This window comes from Dama dama, chromosome 12 (assembly GCF_033118175.1).
Source record: "Dama dama isolate Ldn47 chromosome 12, ASM3311817v1, whole genome shotgun sequence".
NCBI lineage: Eukaryota > Metazoa > Chordata > Mammalia > Artiodactyla > Cervidae > Dama > Dama dama.
In genome coordinates this window covers 28120383-28133019 of record NC_083692.1, presented here as the reverse complement: position 1 = coordinate 28133019, position 12637 = coordinate 28120383, and the positions used below count along the sequence as shown (strand labels likewise).

At 37.6% G+C, this 12637-nt stretch overlaps 1 protein-coding gene across 1 annotated transcript in view; it reads right to left on the bottom strand.

Moving 5' to 3' along the window:
- Window positions 1-12637, bottom strand: part of KCNH5 (potassium voltage-gated channel subfamily H member 5) — a 367668-nt gene that overhangs the window by 304896 nt on the left and 50135 nt on the right. The window contains exon 5 of the mRNA XM_061158360.1: window positions 4825-4940. Within this exon, the coding sequence (XP_061014343.1) occupies window positions 4825-4940 (116 nt within the window). The remainder of the gene's footprint in view (window positions 1-4824; window positions 4941-12637) is intronic.

Below are 12637 nucleotides of genomic sequence, written 5' to 3'. Positions count from 1 at the left end.
TTACTTGGGCTTCTAAAAACATTTCTACACATCAAAGTATTACTCTCTCCTCAAAGGTACCAGAAAATCAGACACATCGCCCTGTTAGCTATGTTCCAAGAAAAACTCCAGAACTCTCCCAATTTGAAGAATTTTTGCTCCCTAACTTTCTCCAAATGAAATCTAGTATCTGCAACAAGTTAAGAAAGTTACTCTGGAGAAATTCAGCTAACCTTTCACCAGCAAAACAAACTGATGAACTTACATATTTAACTGTATCTTTGTCTTCTTTGGTTAGTTACCTCAGAATATTTTGTGAGCGCCCAGTAAGTGCTCAGCACAGTCTTGGTAACTTGATTAGCTATTTTGTCATCTTTTGTACCAGTAAGACACAAGATGATTATGTAAAACATGTCGACAGCAAAATTTCTAGCTGCCTTGGAGTTCTGTCCTCATTCCTTTTCTCTTTGGTTTCAATACACTCTGTATGGGTAACATCACCCAGTCCTCTGACTTTAACAGCCATATCTATGAGGATGATACCAAGGCCTGCAACTCAAACCCAGATACCCCTTGAGAGGCAGAGACCCATAAACCCCACTTCCTTTTAAAGATCTCCACTTGAATTTCCTGTCAGTAACTTCAAACTTACTATGCCCAAGAGTAAATCTACTATCATTGTTCCCAACCTCCTTTTCTTCCTCTTCTATCTGAGATTTTATTAACCAACAGTAGCCACCATCTTTTAAAGTGGCGCACTCAATATGCCAGCAAATTTGGAAAACTCAGCAGTGGACACAGGACTGGAAAAGGTCAGTTTTCATTCCAATCCCAAAGAAGGGCAATGCCAAAGAACATTCAAACTACCATACAAGTGCATTTATTTCACATGCTGGTAAGGTTATGCACAACATCCTTCAAGCTAGGCTTCAGCAACACATGAACTGAGAATTTCCAGATGTACCAGCTGGATTTAGAAAAGGAAGAGGAAACAGAGATCAAATATTTTGCCAATATCCACTGGATCATAGAAAAAGCAAGAGAATTCCAGAAAAACATCTACTTCTGCTTCATTGACTATGCTAAAGTCTGATTGTGTGGATCACAAGAAAATGTGGGAAATTCTTAAAGAGATGGAAATACCAGACCACCTTACCTGTCTCCTGATAAACCTGTATGCAAGTCAAGAAGCAACAGTTAGAACCAGACATGAAACAACTGACTGGTTCAAAATTGGGAAAAGAGTACTACAAGGCTGTATGTTGCCACCCTGCTTATTTAACTTATATGCAGAGTGCATCAGTGAAATGCTGGACTGGATGAATCATAAGCTGGAATCAAGATTGCCAGGAGAAACATCAACAGCTTCAGATATGCAGATGATACTACCCTAATGGCAGAAAGTAAAGAGGAACTAAAGAGGATCTTGATGAGGGTGAAAGAAGAGAGTGAAAAACCTGGCTTAAAACTCAACATTCAAAACACTAAGATCTTGGCATCTGGTCCCATCACTTCATGGCAAGTACAAGGGGGAAAAAATGAAAGTAGTGATAGATTTTATCTGGTGGGGGCTCCAAGAATCTACCTGCAATGCAAGAGACCCCAGTTCGATTCCTGGGTTGGGAAGATTCCCTGGAGAAGGGAAAGACTACCCACTCCAGTATTCTGGTCTGGAGAATTCCATGGACTGTAGTAGTCCATGTGGTTGCAAAGAGCTGGTCACAACTGAGCAACTTTCACTTTCGCTTTCAAAATCCCTGCAGGTGGTGACTGTAGCCATGAAATTAAAAGGCACTTGCTCCTTGGGAGAAGAACTCTGAAAAACCTAGAAAGAATATTAAAATGCAAAGACATCACTTTGCTGACAAAGGTCCACAGAGTCAAATTATGGTTTTTCCAGTAGTCATATACAGATGTGAGAGTTGGACCATAAAGAAGACTGAGCACTGAAGAATTGATGCTTTCAAACTGTGGTGTTGGAAAAGACTTGAGAGTCGCTTGCACTGTAAGGAGATCAAACCAGTCAATCCTCAAGGAAATCAACCCTGAATATTCATTGGAAGTACTGATGCTGAAGCTAGAGGTCCAATACTTTGTCCAACCGATGGGAAGAACAACTCACTGGAGAAGACCCTGATACTGGGAAAGATTGAAGGCAAAAGGAGAAGAGGGAGGCAGAGAATAAGATGGTTAGATACCATCACCGACTCAATAGACATAAATTTGAGCAAACTCTGGGAGTAACGAAGGACAGGAAAACTTGGTGTGCTGCAGTCCATGGGATCGCAGAGTTGGACACAACTTAACAACTGAACAACAACAACAATACTATCTGTCCATCCAGTTGTTCAAGCCAAAAACAGAGTTGTCCTTGACTCATCCCCTTTCTCACATTCATTTCTAACCCATCAACAAATGTGTTGACTCTAATCTTAGTACATCTGCAATCTGCCCGCTTCTGCTACTGGCTCCCTTGCTTAAGGTCACAGTTGTCCTAGCTGAATTACTACTAGAACCTCTTAACTTGTTTCTCTAGTTACCATTTCAACATAGAGCCGCTAGGTCAAACAAGGGTTCTTGACCATTTTTGTGCCATGGGTCTCTCGGGAATCTGGTGACATCTATGGGTGTCAACTTCTTAGAATAATGTTTTCAAATTAACACAGTTAAAACAGGATTACAAATACCATTGAGACCAATCTCCCTTTGAGAGGTTTGTGAAGCACAAATATGACAATGTCATTTCCCTGGCACATGGGACACCAACCACCACTGTTCACTATATACCACCTTAACCTTTCCTTTCCTACCTGACTTGATCCACATTGAATTCACAGTCAAAGGCACCATACTATCTCATTGCTGAGTCTTTGGACATGCTGGCCTCTCTTGCATAAATGACCTTCGTCTCTTCTTCACTACATTTTTCCTTCAAGATTCACTCAGCCCAATAATTCTGGAGAAAACTCTAATTTGAAAAGATACACGCACCCCAATATTTATAACAGAACTATTTACAATAGCCAAGACATGGAAGTAATCTAAATGCCCATGGACAGAGGAATAGATGAAGATGTGGTAAATATATACAATGGAATATTACTCATCCATTACAAAGAATGAAATAATGCCATTTTCAGCAACATGGATGGATCTGGAGATTATCAAACTACATGAAGTAAGTCAGACAAAGAAAGACAAATATGATATATTACTTATACATAGAATACAAAATATGATACAAATTAACTTATTTACAGAATAGAAACAGACTCACAGACTTTGAAAACAAACTTAAAGTAACCAAAGGGGAAGGGGGGAGTGAAAAATTAGGAGCTTAGAATTAGCAGATACAAACTACTATGCATAAAATAGATAAACAACATATATTTAAAATCTTATAATATCAGGATGGCTGCTATCCAAAAGTCTACAAGCAATAAATGCTGGAGAGGGTGTGGAGAAAAGGGAACCCTCTTACACTGTTGGTGGGAATGCAAACTAGTACAGCCGCTATGGAAAACAGTGTGGAGATTTCTTAAAAAACTGGAAATAGAACTGCCATATGACCCAGCAATCCCACTTCTGGGCATACACACTGAGGAAACCAGATCTGAAAGAGACACGTGCACCCCAATGTTCATCGCAGCACTGTTTATAATAGCCAGGACATGGAAGCAACCTAGATGCCCATCAGCAGATGAATGGATAAGGAAGCTGTGGTACATATACACCATGGAATATTACTCAGCCATTAAAAAGAATTCATTTGAACCAGTCCTAATGAGATGGATGAAGCTGGAGCCCCTTATACAGAGTGAAGTAAGCCAGAAAGATAAAGAACATTACAGCATACTGACACATGTATATGGAATTTAGAAAGGTGATAACGATAACCCTATATGCAGAACAGAAAAAGAGACACAGAAATACAGAACAGACTTTTGAACTTTGTGGGAGAATGTGAGGGTGGGATATTTCAAAAGAACAGCATGTATGCTATCTATGGTGAAACAGATCACCAGCCCAGGTGGGATGCACGAGACAAGTGCTCCGGCCTGGTGCACTGGGAAGACCCAGAGGAATCGGGTGGAGAGGGAGGTGGGAGGGGGGATCGGGATTGGGAATACATGTAAATCCATGGCTGATTCATATCAATGTATGACAAAACCCACTGGAAAAAAATAAAAATAAAAATAATAAAAAAAAATAATAATAATAAAAAAAAGAAAAAAAAAGAAAATAAAATCTTATAATAACTACTATATATTCAATGTCTTATAATAACCTATGATTCAGAGAATATCAAAAAATATATACTATATTATATATATATATGTATATATATAATCACTTTGCTGTATACCAGAAACCAATAACACAACATTATAAATCAACTATAATCTAAAAAAAAAAAATCCACTTAGCCCAGGTATCATCTCATTCAGGTACCACCTCCCTTCTCTGCTGGATATTTAACTCCTTGATGATAGGGTCCATGGCCTATTCATCTTTATATCCTTTGCATAGCACCAAGCAAAGAGCAAACCCTCAATAAGTCTATGCTGCACACACAAGTGAATGAATGAACTTTCTATCTCATTTGCTCAAAGAAAACCTCATATTCTACAGACATCACCTCGGATGTTGTAAAGTACCTTCCCATTGTCAAAGCAGGAGAGTATAAAAAGAAATATATGAAATTTCTACAATTCTACAAGGGAAAATCAATTAACACATAAGTATTTGTAAAATAATAGCTAGAAATATCAATATTGAGACATTTGGACGGGGGAAATGTGCCACCACCAGCATGTTGAGAGGTAAAGTTAATCTTGCACTTACTTCAGCTAGTCTTGAATGTTTGTGGACCACCTCTGTTTTATTCATTGGCGTGAGCTGTTGCAAAACACTTCGGCTATTTGTCAAAGCCCGTGTCAATCGAGCAAATTTTGTCCAACCTTAAAAATAAGGAAAGAAAGTCTCAGTTTTTCACACATAATGAATATAGAAGTCAATATTCTTGGTCATAGTCAAGGGATCTCAAAAATAACATAAGTAATGAAAAGTTAGCACTTCATGCTAACGAAAATGCAGAACTATTGAAAAGTATCAACCTAAAGCGTTTTATTTTTACATAGGCATCATCATATACTTCAAGTGCAGTTATAAAATAATAAGTAACTTTTATGTGTGATCTTTGTGTTTTGTGCAAATCTATTAATATCGTATAGTCCAAGCAGCTAGGTGTCCATAAAATTCTGTCCTCCCCCTTGCACTGTATAGGTTTGTTACTGGGAAACAGTTGCCCAGCCAGGAATGCAGTTTCCAGCATTCCTGTGCCTCTAGGTATGGGCGTGTCTCTAGTTCTCACCAATGGAATAGGAGCAAAAGTGATGTGTGTCACTTCCACGCATGCAACAACTTAAAAGGCAAGTGAAACTTCTCCATACTTTCTCTCTCCTTCTGCTAGCTATATGAAAATGACAATAAGGCCCCAGGGGATGGCACAGCCACTGAATCAGAGCACAGAAGAATGCCATATGCCAAGGATCGATTGCTTGGATTGTTATATGAGCAAGAAATAGGCTTCTATTGTGTTAAACTACTTAAGTTGGGGGGTATTTATTATAGAAGGTAGCATTACCATAATAAAACAGTCTTATTGTATACTTATGTGAAGATATACATACATAAGAGAATAAAGTCCAACTTCAACAAATCTCACATACTGTAGTTCATATCACACACCTCCATCTTCTTTGTAACATAGCAAAATGTTATTTCTCTCTTACTAACAATTTCACTGGTATTTAAAGATTATTTTGGGACAATATAGAATCTTTAATCATGTTTTCTTAAAGTGTAGTAACTTTAACTTCTGAGGGGAAGGAATGTGAATTTAATAAAAAAGAAATTTCTTCCATTATTTCCATTATTAAAATCATTAATTTTTCATTATTAAGCTAATTAACTTTAAGGAAATGTCAATGAGATGTGACCAAGTGGAACAAAACCAACCAGTCTGCTCCTATCTCAATCAGCCTTTCTCTAGCTATCCCCAAAAGCTCTAATCTATTACAAACTCCAGTAAGATCATTTGACAATTTCCATGTTATTACCTTTAACTAGGGTATTTACCAAACAACTCCTTAAAAATGAAAACTCATGATGGTCCAATGGAATGACTCTAATGGAACTGATGAAATTTCAGACAATGTGACAAAAAATGAAGGAAGAAATCCTGAGCAGACACAACCAAATGTCTTTCAAGCCACACAAGGTAGATGACATCAAACTTTACTGCTATTTTTCAATCTAATTCTGGCTTCATTTAGGCTTTATATTGGCCCATCAATTCAGCTCACTCTATGATATCAACTATTGGATTGGGGAAAAGAGTAAACTGATACTGGTTGATAGAAGATTTTTATTCTTTTTCCTTAATGGTGCTCATCCTAGTGACTAGAATGTTAGGTTTTGGAAATTGCATGCAACCCTAAAGTTTGCCCTGTGCAATATGCTAGAAAAACAAGGAAGTACCAGATATGCCATCAACTCTAAGAACTAAACATCAACATAAAACACTATCAAGCAATCTATATCACCAACTTAGACTTTTCTTCCAAGTACTAGACCTATGTCTAATTGGCCATTGGTCACCTCTTACTCAGATGACTCTTAACATGTTCAAAACTGATCTTATCATCACCTTCTCCCCACATCTCCAACTCTGCTTTTATCGTGGATTCTTGGTCTCAGTGAATGACTCAACAATATTTCCAGCTGTCCGAATCAGAAACTTGAGATTCACCAGCCTCCTTCACTATCACATCACACACACACACACACACACACACACACACACACACACACACACACACATCCAATTCCTTCCATAAATATCCTAAAATTTAATCTCCTTTCTCCATCTCTAATATGTCATGTCATATATATCATATTTCACCTGAGTTAGACAGTAGCTCCTAAAAACTATAGTCTATATTCTGTTCTCTGACCACATATTTTCCACATTGATGCCAGAGCTCTTTCTACAGCACAAGTTTTACTATGCCCTTCTCCCATTTTAAATTCTTTAAGAGATCCCTAGAGGTCTTCAGGATAACACTGATTATCCTTGGTATATGTGTCATTTAGTCTCTGACCCTAAAGATTTGCTCTGCATCCATCTCCTTCTACTTCTCATACACACTCTGTACTCAAATCACTACCAAATTAAAACGACAAATTGAAAAACAAAACTAAATCCATTAGGAATTCTCTGTTCACCCTATGACATTCAATGCTTTCATGCTTTCACACATTATAATCATGCTGCCTGCTCGAAATGCTTTTTCCCTTCCCATCATTCTGGCTAATGCTTACTGGTACCTCCAAACTCAAAGCATCCTGGGATCCACTGGAAGCTTCTTGGATGCACCCATGAGAGATGTACTCTCCTTTGTGCATTCACACTACAGGATACATACCTCACATGGCACTAACAATACTAATGCAGTCATTGATAACCATGTCAGTCACTCCCATTAAACTGCCATTCATCTCTCCATTCTCAGAACTTGGTAGAGGCTTGCCATAAAATAGACCTTTAATTGACTAACTAATCAAAAGTTATTCGTAACTTTAAAAATAGGATTTAAAAATAAGCTGCATTTTTATTATCATGAACATTAACATGAAATATTGTCACGTATTATTATCACTGGATTTTGGTTTGGTTTTTGATTTATTGGGTTAAAATGATAAGGATGTCCTCAGATGACAGCAACTATATTGGCAGCAGGTATATTAAAATATTTCCTGTTGATCATTTCTCTTTTTACAGCAACTGAGTATTATAATTGCAGTGAATATTTTTAGAAACTTCCAAGTCAACACTGATTCAGTTTCCTTTCTTTTCTTTTTCTCTGGCTGAGCCACAAGTCTTGCCGGATCTTAGCTCCCTGATGAGAGGTCAAACTCAGGCCCTCATCAATGAAAGCAGAGAATCCTAGCCACTGGACTGCCAAGAATTACTGCAAGTAAATCTTATACTAACTCAAGGTTCATATTTCTAAGATGAATAATGTTGCACCTATTAGTACATCTGATTATTGGATTAAAACAGAAGATAATTTTTATTCCCTGTGTGTGATAATGGTTTGTTCAGAATATTTTTAAAAAATTAACGGAGACATCAAAGGAATAAATTCAATAACACATGGAAGAATACAAATCATCAAATACCAAGTGTTCACTCCTTTCCTAGGATAGTACAAAGAAGCAAATGCGGGAGGAAGGATAAACATAATAATGAATGTTTATCGTCATCCTCTGGTTTTCTATTTCAAGAATCATGAGTACACACTACAGTTTTTTAATGAGGAGGCAGCAGTTCCTCATTTAAACATAAAACAACTGTGCCTGTGTATGTGTGTCTCATCATACACATGAAGTCAACGTAATCAAGAACTATTTCATCCCTTTACCTTATTTCAATGTCCTGGAGGAAGACAAAATGTTAAAACTGTGAAAATAAAACATGGTAAACAGTAGAAAGAAACAGAAAGAAAAACGTTAATTCTTCATTCTGAAATTTTCACACAGTGTATTCTGATGAGACAACCCTTAAACAGATGAAAAGGGAGTTTACTGCATGATATGACTTTTAGGCACCAGATTTTATTCTTTCTATCCCTGGTTGTCTAGTTCCATGACTGTCACATAGTGGGCACTAGACACATTTCTGAATGAATGAGAACATTTTAAAAAGTTAAATAGAAATTAACACGGCATCCAGATTATATGTATTAATAGTTAAAATTAGAATATAAAGAAGCAAATCTTCTGGTTTCCTATGTTCAGCTCTTAACAGATACTAATACAACTCTGTCTTGTGAAGGAAGGGCTTTGGGTTGGAGAAGCTAGAAAGGGTATGGTAGAGGGTTGGGGAGGAAGTGTGGAGGACTATAATTTTTCTCTCAAAATGAAAACTGGGGAGTTGCTAACAGAAAAAAAAAAAAAAGGTGGTGACAATTGTCAAACTGACTCAGACATACTGAGAAAATGTTTAGAAGGAAATATCAATACTTGGTAAGAATTCTTCCTAGAGAAAGCAAAGGCAGTTGTCTAATCATTTAACCATTTAAGCACTTCAATATCAAAATGCTCGCAGAGCTAGAAAACCAGTGCAAAGCCGGGGAGTGTTTTGATTCACATTTAAATCAAAGGGAGCACTCAAAGATGCACTCCCTAAATTGCTCAGTGATCTTTTGTCTCTGGTGAGAGCTTTCTTGCAGTCCTCATTTCTAAACAGCATTATATTCTTTATGCTGCCCCTCTGTTTTCACTCTCAGCAGATTACCTTATCAAATATATTATTGAAAAAACAGAAGAGAGAAGAAACACAACAGCCTTCAACCTCCCTTCTGTTCCCTCCATCTCAAGTTCCACCCAACCATAGTAACTGATTCTTGCCTGTACCTTTATTATCTCAGAGAATTAGGCATTTGCTCTTTTCTGATGATCATGTATATATTCTACTTATGAACACTTAAGTGACTTTTAGATTTTTCACTATCACTAACAATGCCACAGTGAATTTCCTTATACCTATATACCTTTGTGCTCTTGGATACATCTGGAATTGCCCGTGTGACTAAATGAATTAGTTTATTTGATCTGTCAGCAGCCCCCACTAAACAGTCAAACTTTGAAAAAGTTAAGCAGTCACACTGTCTAGGTCAGAGGGAAAAAAAAGGCATATCAGCAGTTCTAACTTTCCCAAGCGATACATTTACTGATTTCACCTTTACTGAGACCTAACTGGTGTGACTGATTATTCAGCACAGTTCGCTGATGTTACTTAGATGTGGTCGATATGGGGTAATGTGAACAGACAGCTGAATATGAAGAGCCTAATACTTGCTCTATAAGTTGTTCATGGCATTATGAGAACATTTGTTCTCCTAAAAGCTTAGGATGCCAACTCCTTCTTAATAAAACATTAGTTTAGCTCTATTGGGTTGCAATTAACCTCTTTGTCATGGACTGCCTAATCTTAAAAATAAAAGGAAGTCACAGAAGCAGTTCAATCAATCTACTAGATTGCAACACAAGATTCTAATCTATAAGAAAAAAGCTTAGGTAAACAATTATACTCTTGGCCAAAGAGACTGCATGGTATAATTACTCATATTTCATGTATGTTCCTCTCTAAAGAAAACCATTGGCTTCCTACAAGGGGAAGGCTGCTGTTTTTGCTGTTATTTTCATTCTCCAGGAACTGTTTTTGTCTCAATTATTGGCACAAAGATGCCATAACTATTTGGCACAGGATATTTCACACTGTTAAGTGTCTTGGCAGGTTCTGAATCTGTTTGAAAATACTGTACTGTATAAATGGGCAGAGATTTGAACCATCGCTTTTAGAACACATATGGATAATCAACAGAATGAATTTCTTGGCTGTAATTTTTCCCCACTGTATTATTATAAATGATGTATCAGGTACCACTGACTGGTAATCTGAGCAACAGTCCCAGGACCTCAGTATCAGAAACAAAAATAACAAAAACACCTTTCCCTCCTTGAATTATCATCAGTAAATTCTGTTGATTCAAAACAGTACAGCCCTGTCAGAATCAGACTGTCCTCAACCTGTGCTTCATCTTTTAGGGAAAAAGGAGAGCAGAGGGTTTAAGGTGGCTAAACTCCAGTAAGTATCCACTGGAAAGGGATAAGGCAGCATGGTCCAATAGAGAGAACACTGGATTGAAAATCAGTCAGACTTTGAGTGTCAGAATCTTCAACAGCAAAATGGAGGTAATAACACTAATTTTCAGAATTATAGGAATGAGCTATAAAGAATACAAAGCTCCTGACACATATTAACTGCTTCATCAAGACTGGTTTCTTCCCCTTCAATAGTTTCTGCTGCCACCCATCATGTATATATAAGTTGACATCACTCAGTGCCATTCATTTTAAAGGCAGAAATTCATCTAGAATGAAGTGTTGGTGATCATAAGATTCATTATGAGGAAGTACTACTCTCAAATTAGTTGGCTGCCATAACACTCTAGTTACCATTCCAGATACAACTTAGAAGTACAATTCACAGTTAGCCAATTTACTCATGTTTTTGACCTATATGTCTGAGTTTCTTGGTAAAAATACCAAGATAAGCCAAAGGGGACTGATACCAATTTCAATGAATTTTGACACATTCTTAAAAGATATGGGCCTTTGTTCCAATCACTGCCCTTTTCCACATTAAAAAATGTAAAATGGCCTTGTTCTAGAAATTTTTTTAAAAGTTATATCCTGGCTTTCCTATGTGTGGATTCACTTGTTTGTTCTGCATTTAAAACACTATTTTCTATATCCCCAGCCAAGCTTTTTTTATCTAAGTATTGCTTCCAATTTTTGCAAATACCTTCAACCTACTCTGTTGCAAATATCCTCAGCTCCTTGATCCCTTCTCCCTGATCCTTGAGCTCCCTGATTCTTTTCATCTTGCTCACCTAACCATATCCCAGCTCTGGTTAGATCCAACTCACCTACTTCACCATCTACACACCTTTGACTATACTAGGGTGGAGTAAGCACATAATCACACTCATAGATACAAACAAAAATGTATGGTCACAAGTCTCACGTGGACCTCAGTGCTGCACTGAAAACCTGCTGAATTCCACCTTAGCCACTCACTGCTCCACTCTCTACACAACTGATTCACACTTCCTCCTCCTCTCCCCTTCGCCCCTCCTTACCGCCTCACCATACTTACTCTCAGCTGATAACCATGTTTCCTCTTTTACTGAGAAAATAAGAGTAATCAGAAGAAAGCTTCCATTATATATCTTTTTTTTTTCACACCACCCCTCTCCCCACTAGGATATAATGGAAGGAACTTAGTATCTCCAAGACCTAGTTAACAGTGCCAGCACCATACTGTGTGCTCAGTCAGCATGCTTGGTTGGGGGAAAATAAATAAATAAAATAAACAAAAAAGAAAAAATAACTCCTAGAAGAGTCACAAAAAGGCTCAGGTTAAGTAACTCTGGTGCCCAAGGTTGAATCTAAAGTAACATTACTATATATGTAGAATCTAGAAAAATGGTACAGATGAACCTATTTTCAAGGTGGGAAGAGAGATGCAGACATAGAGAATGGACATGTGGGCATGGTGCAGGGCGGGGCAGGGTGGGGTGAAGAGAGAGAGAGATTAGGATTAACATATATACACCACTGTGTGTTAAATAGGTAGTTGGTGAGAAGCTTCTATAAGCACAAGTTCAGCAAGGTGTTCTGTGATGATCTAGAGAGGTGAGAGGAGGCTGTGGGAGGGAGCTCCAAGAGGGAAGGGATGTATGTATGCATATGACTGATTCACTTGATCAAACAGCAGAAACTAACACAAAATGCAAAGCATTTATATTCCAATAAAAAAATAAGATTGCTGCCTCCATGTTCAATGATCTATACTCGAATCATATTGATACTCTGGTGTTATCATGAAATCTCATCTGCTCTTTCCCAAAAGTTCTATGGTCCTCTTTGCTCAAAAAGCTGAAAGATGCATTTTTGCACCAAGTTTTCAAAATATACTTTCTGATATGCTAGTTTCATAGGGACAGTAGGATGATTGCTTAAT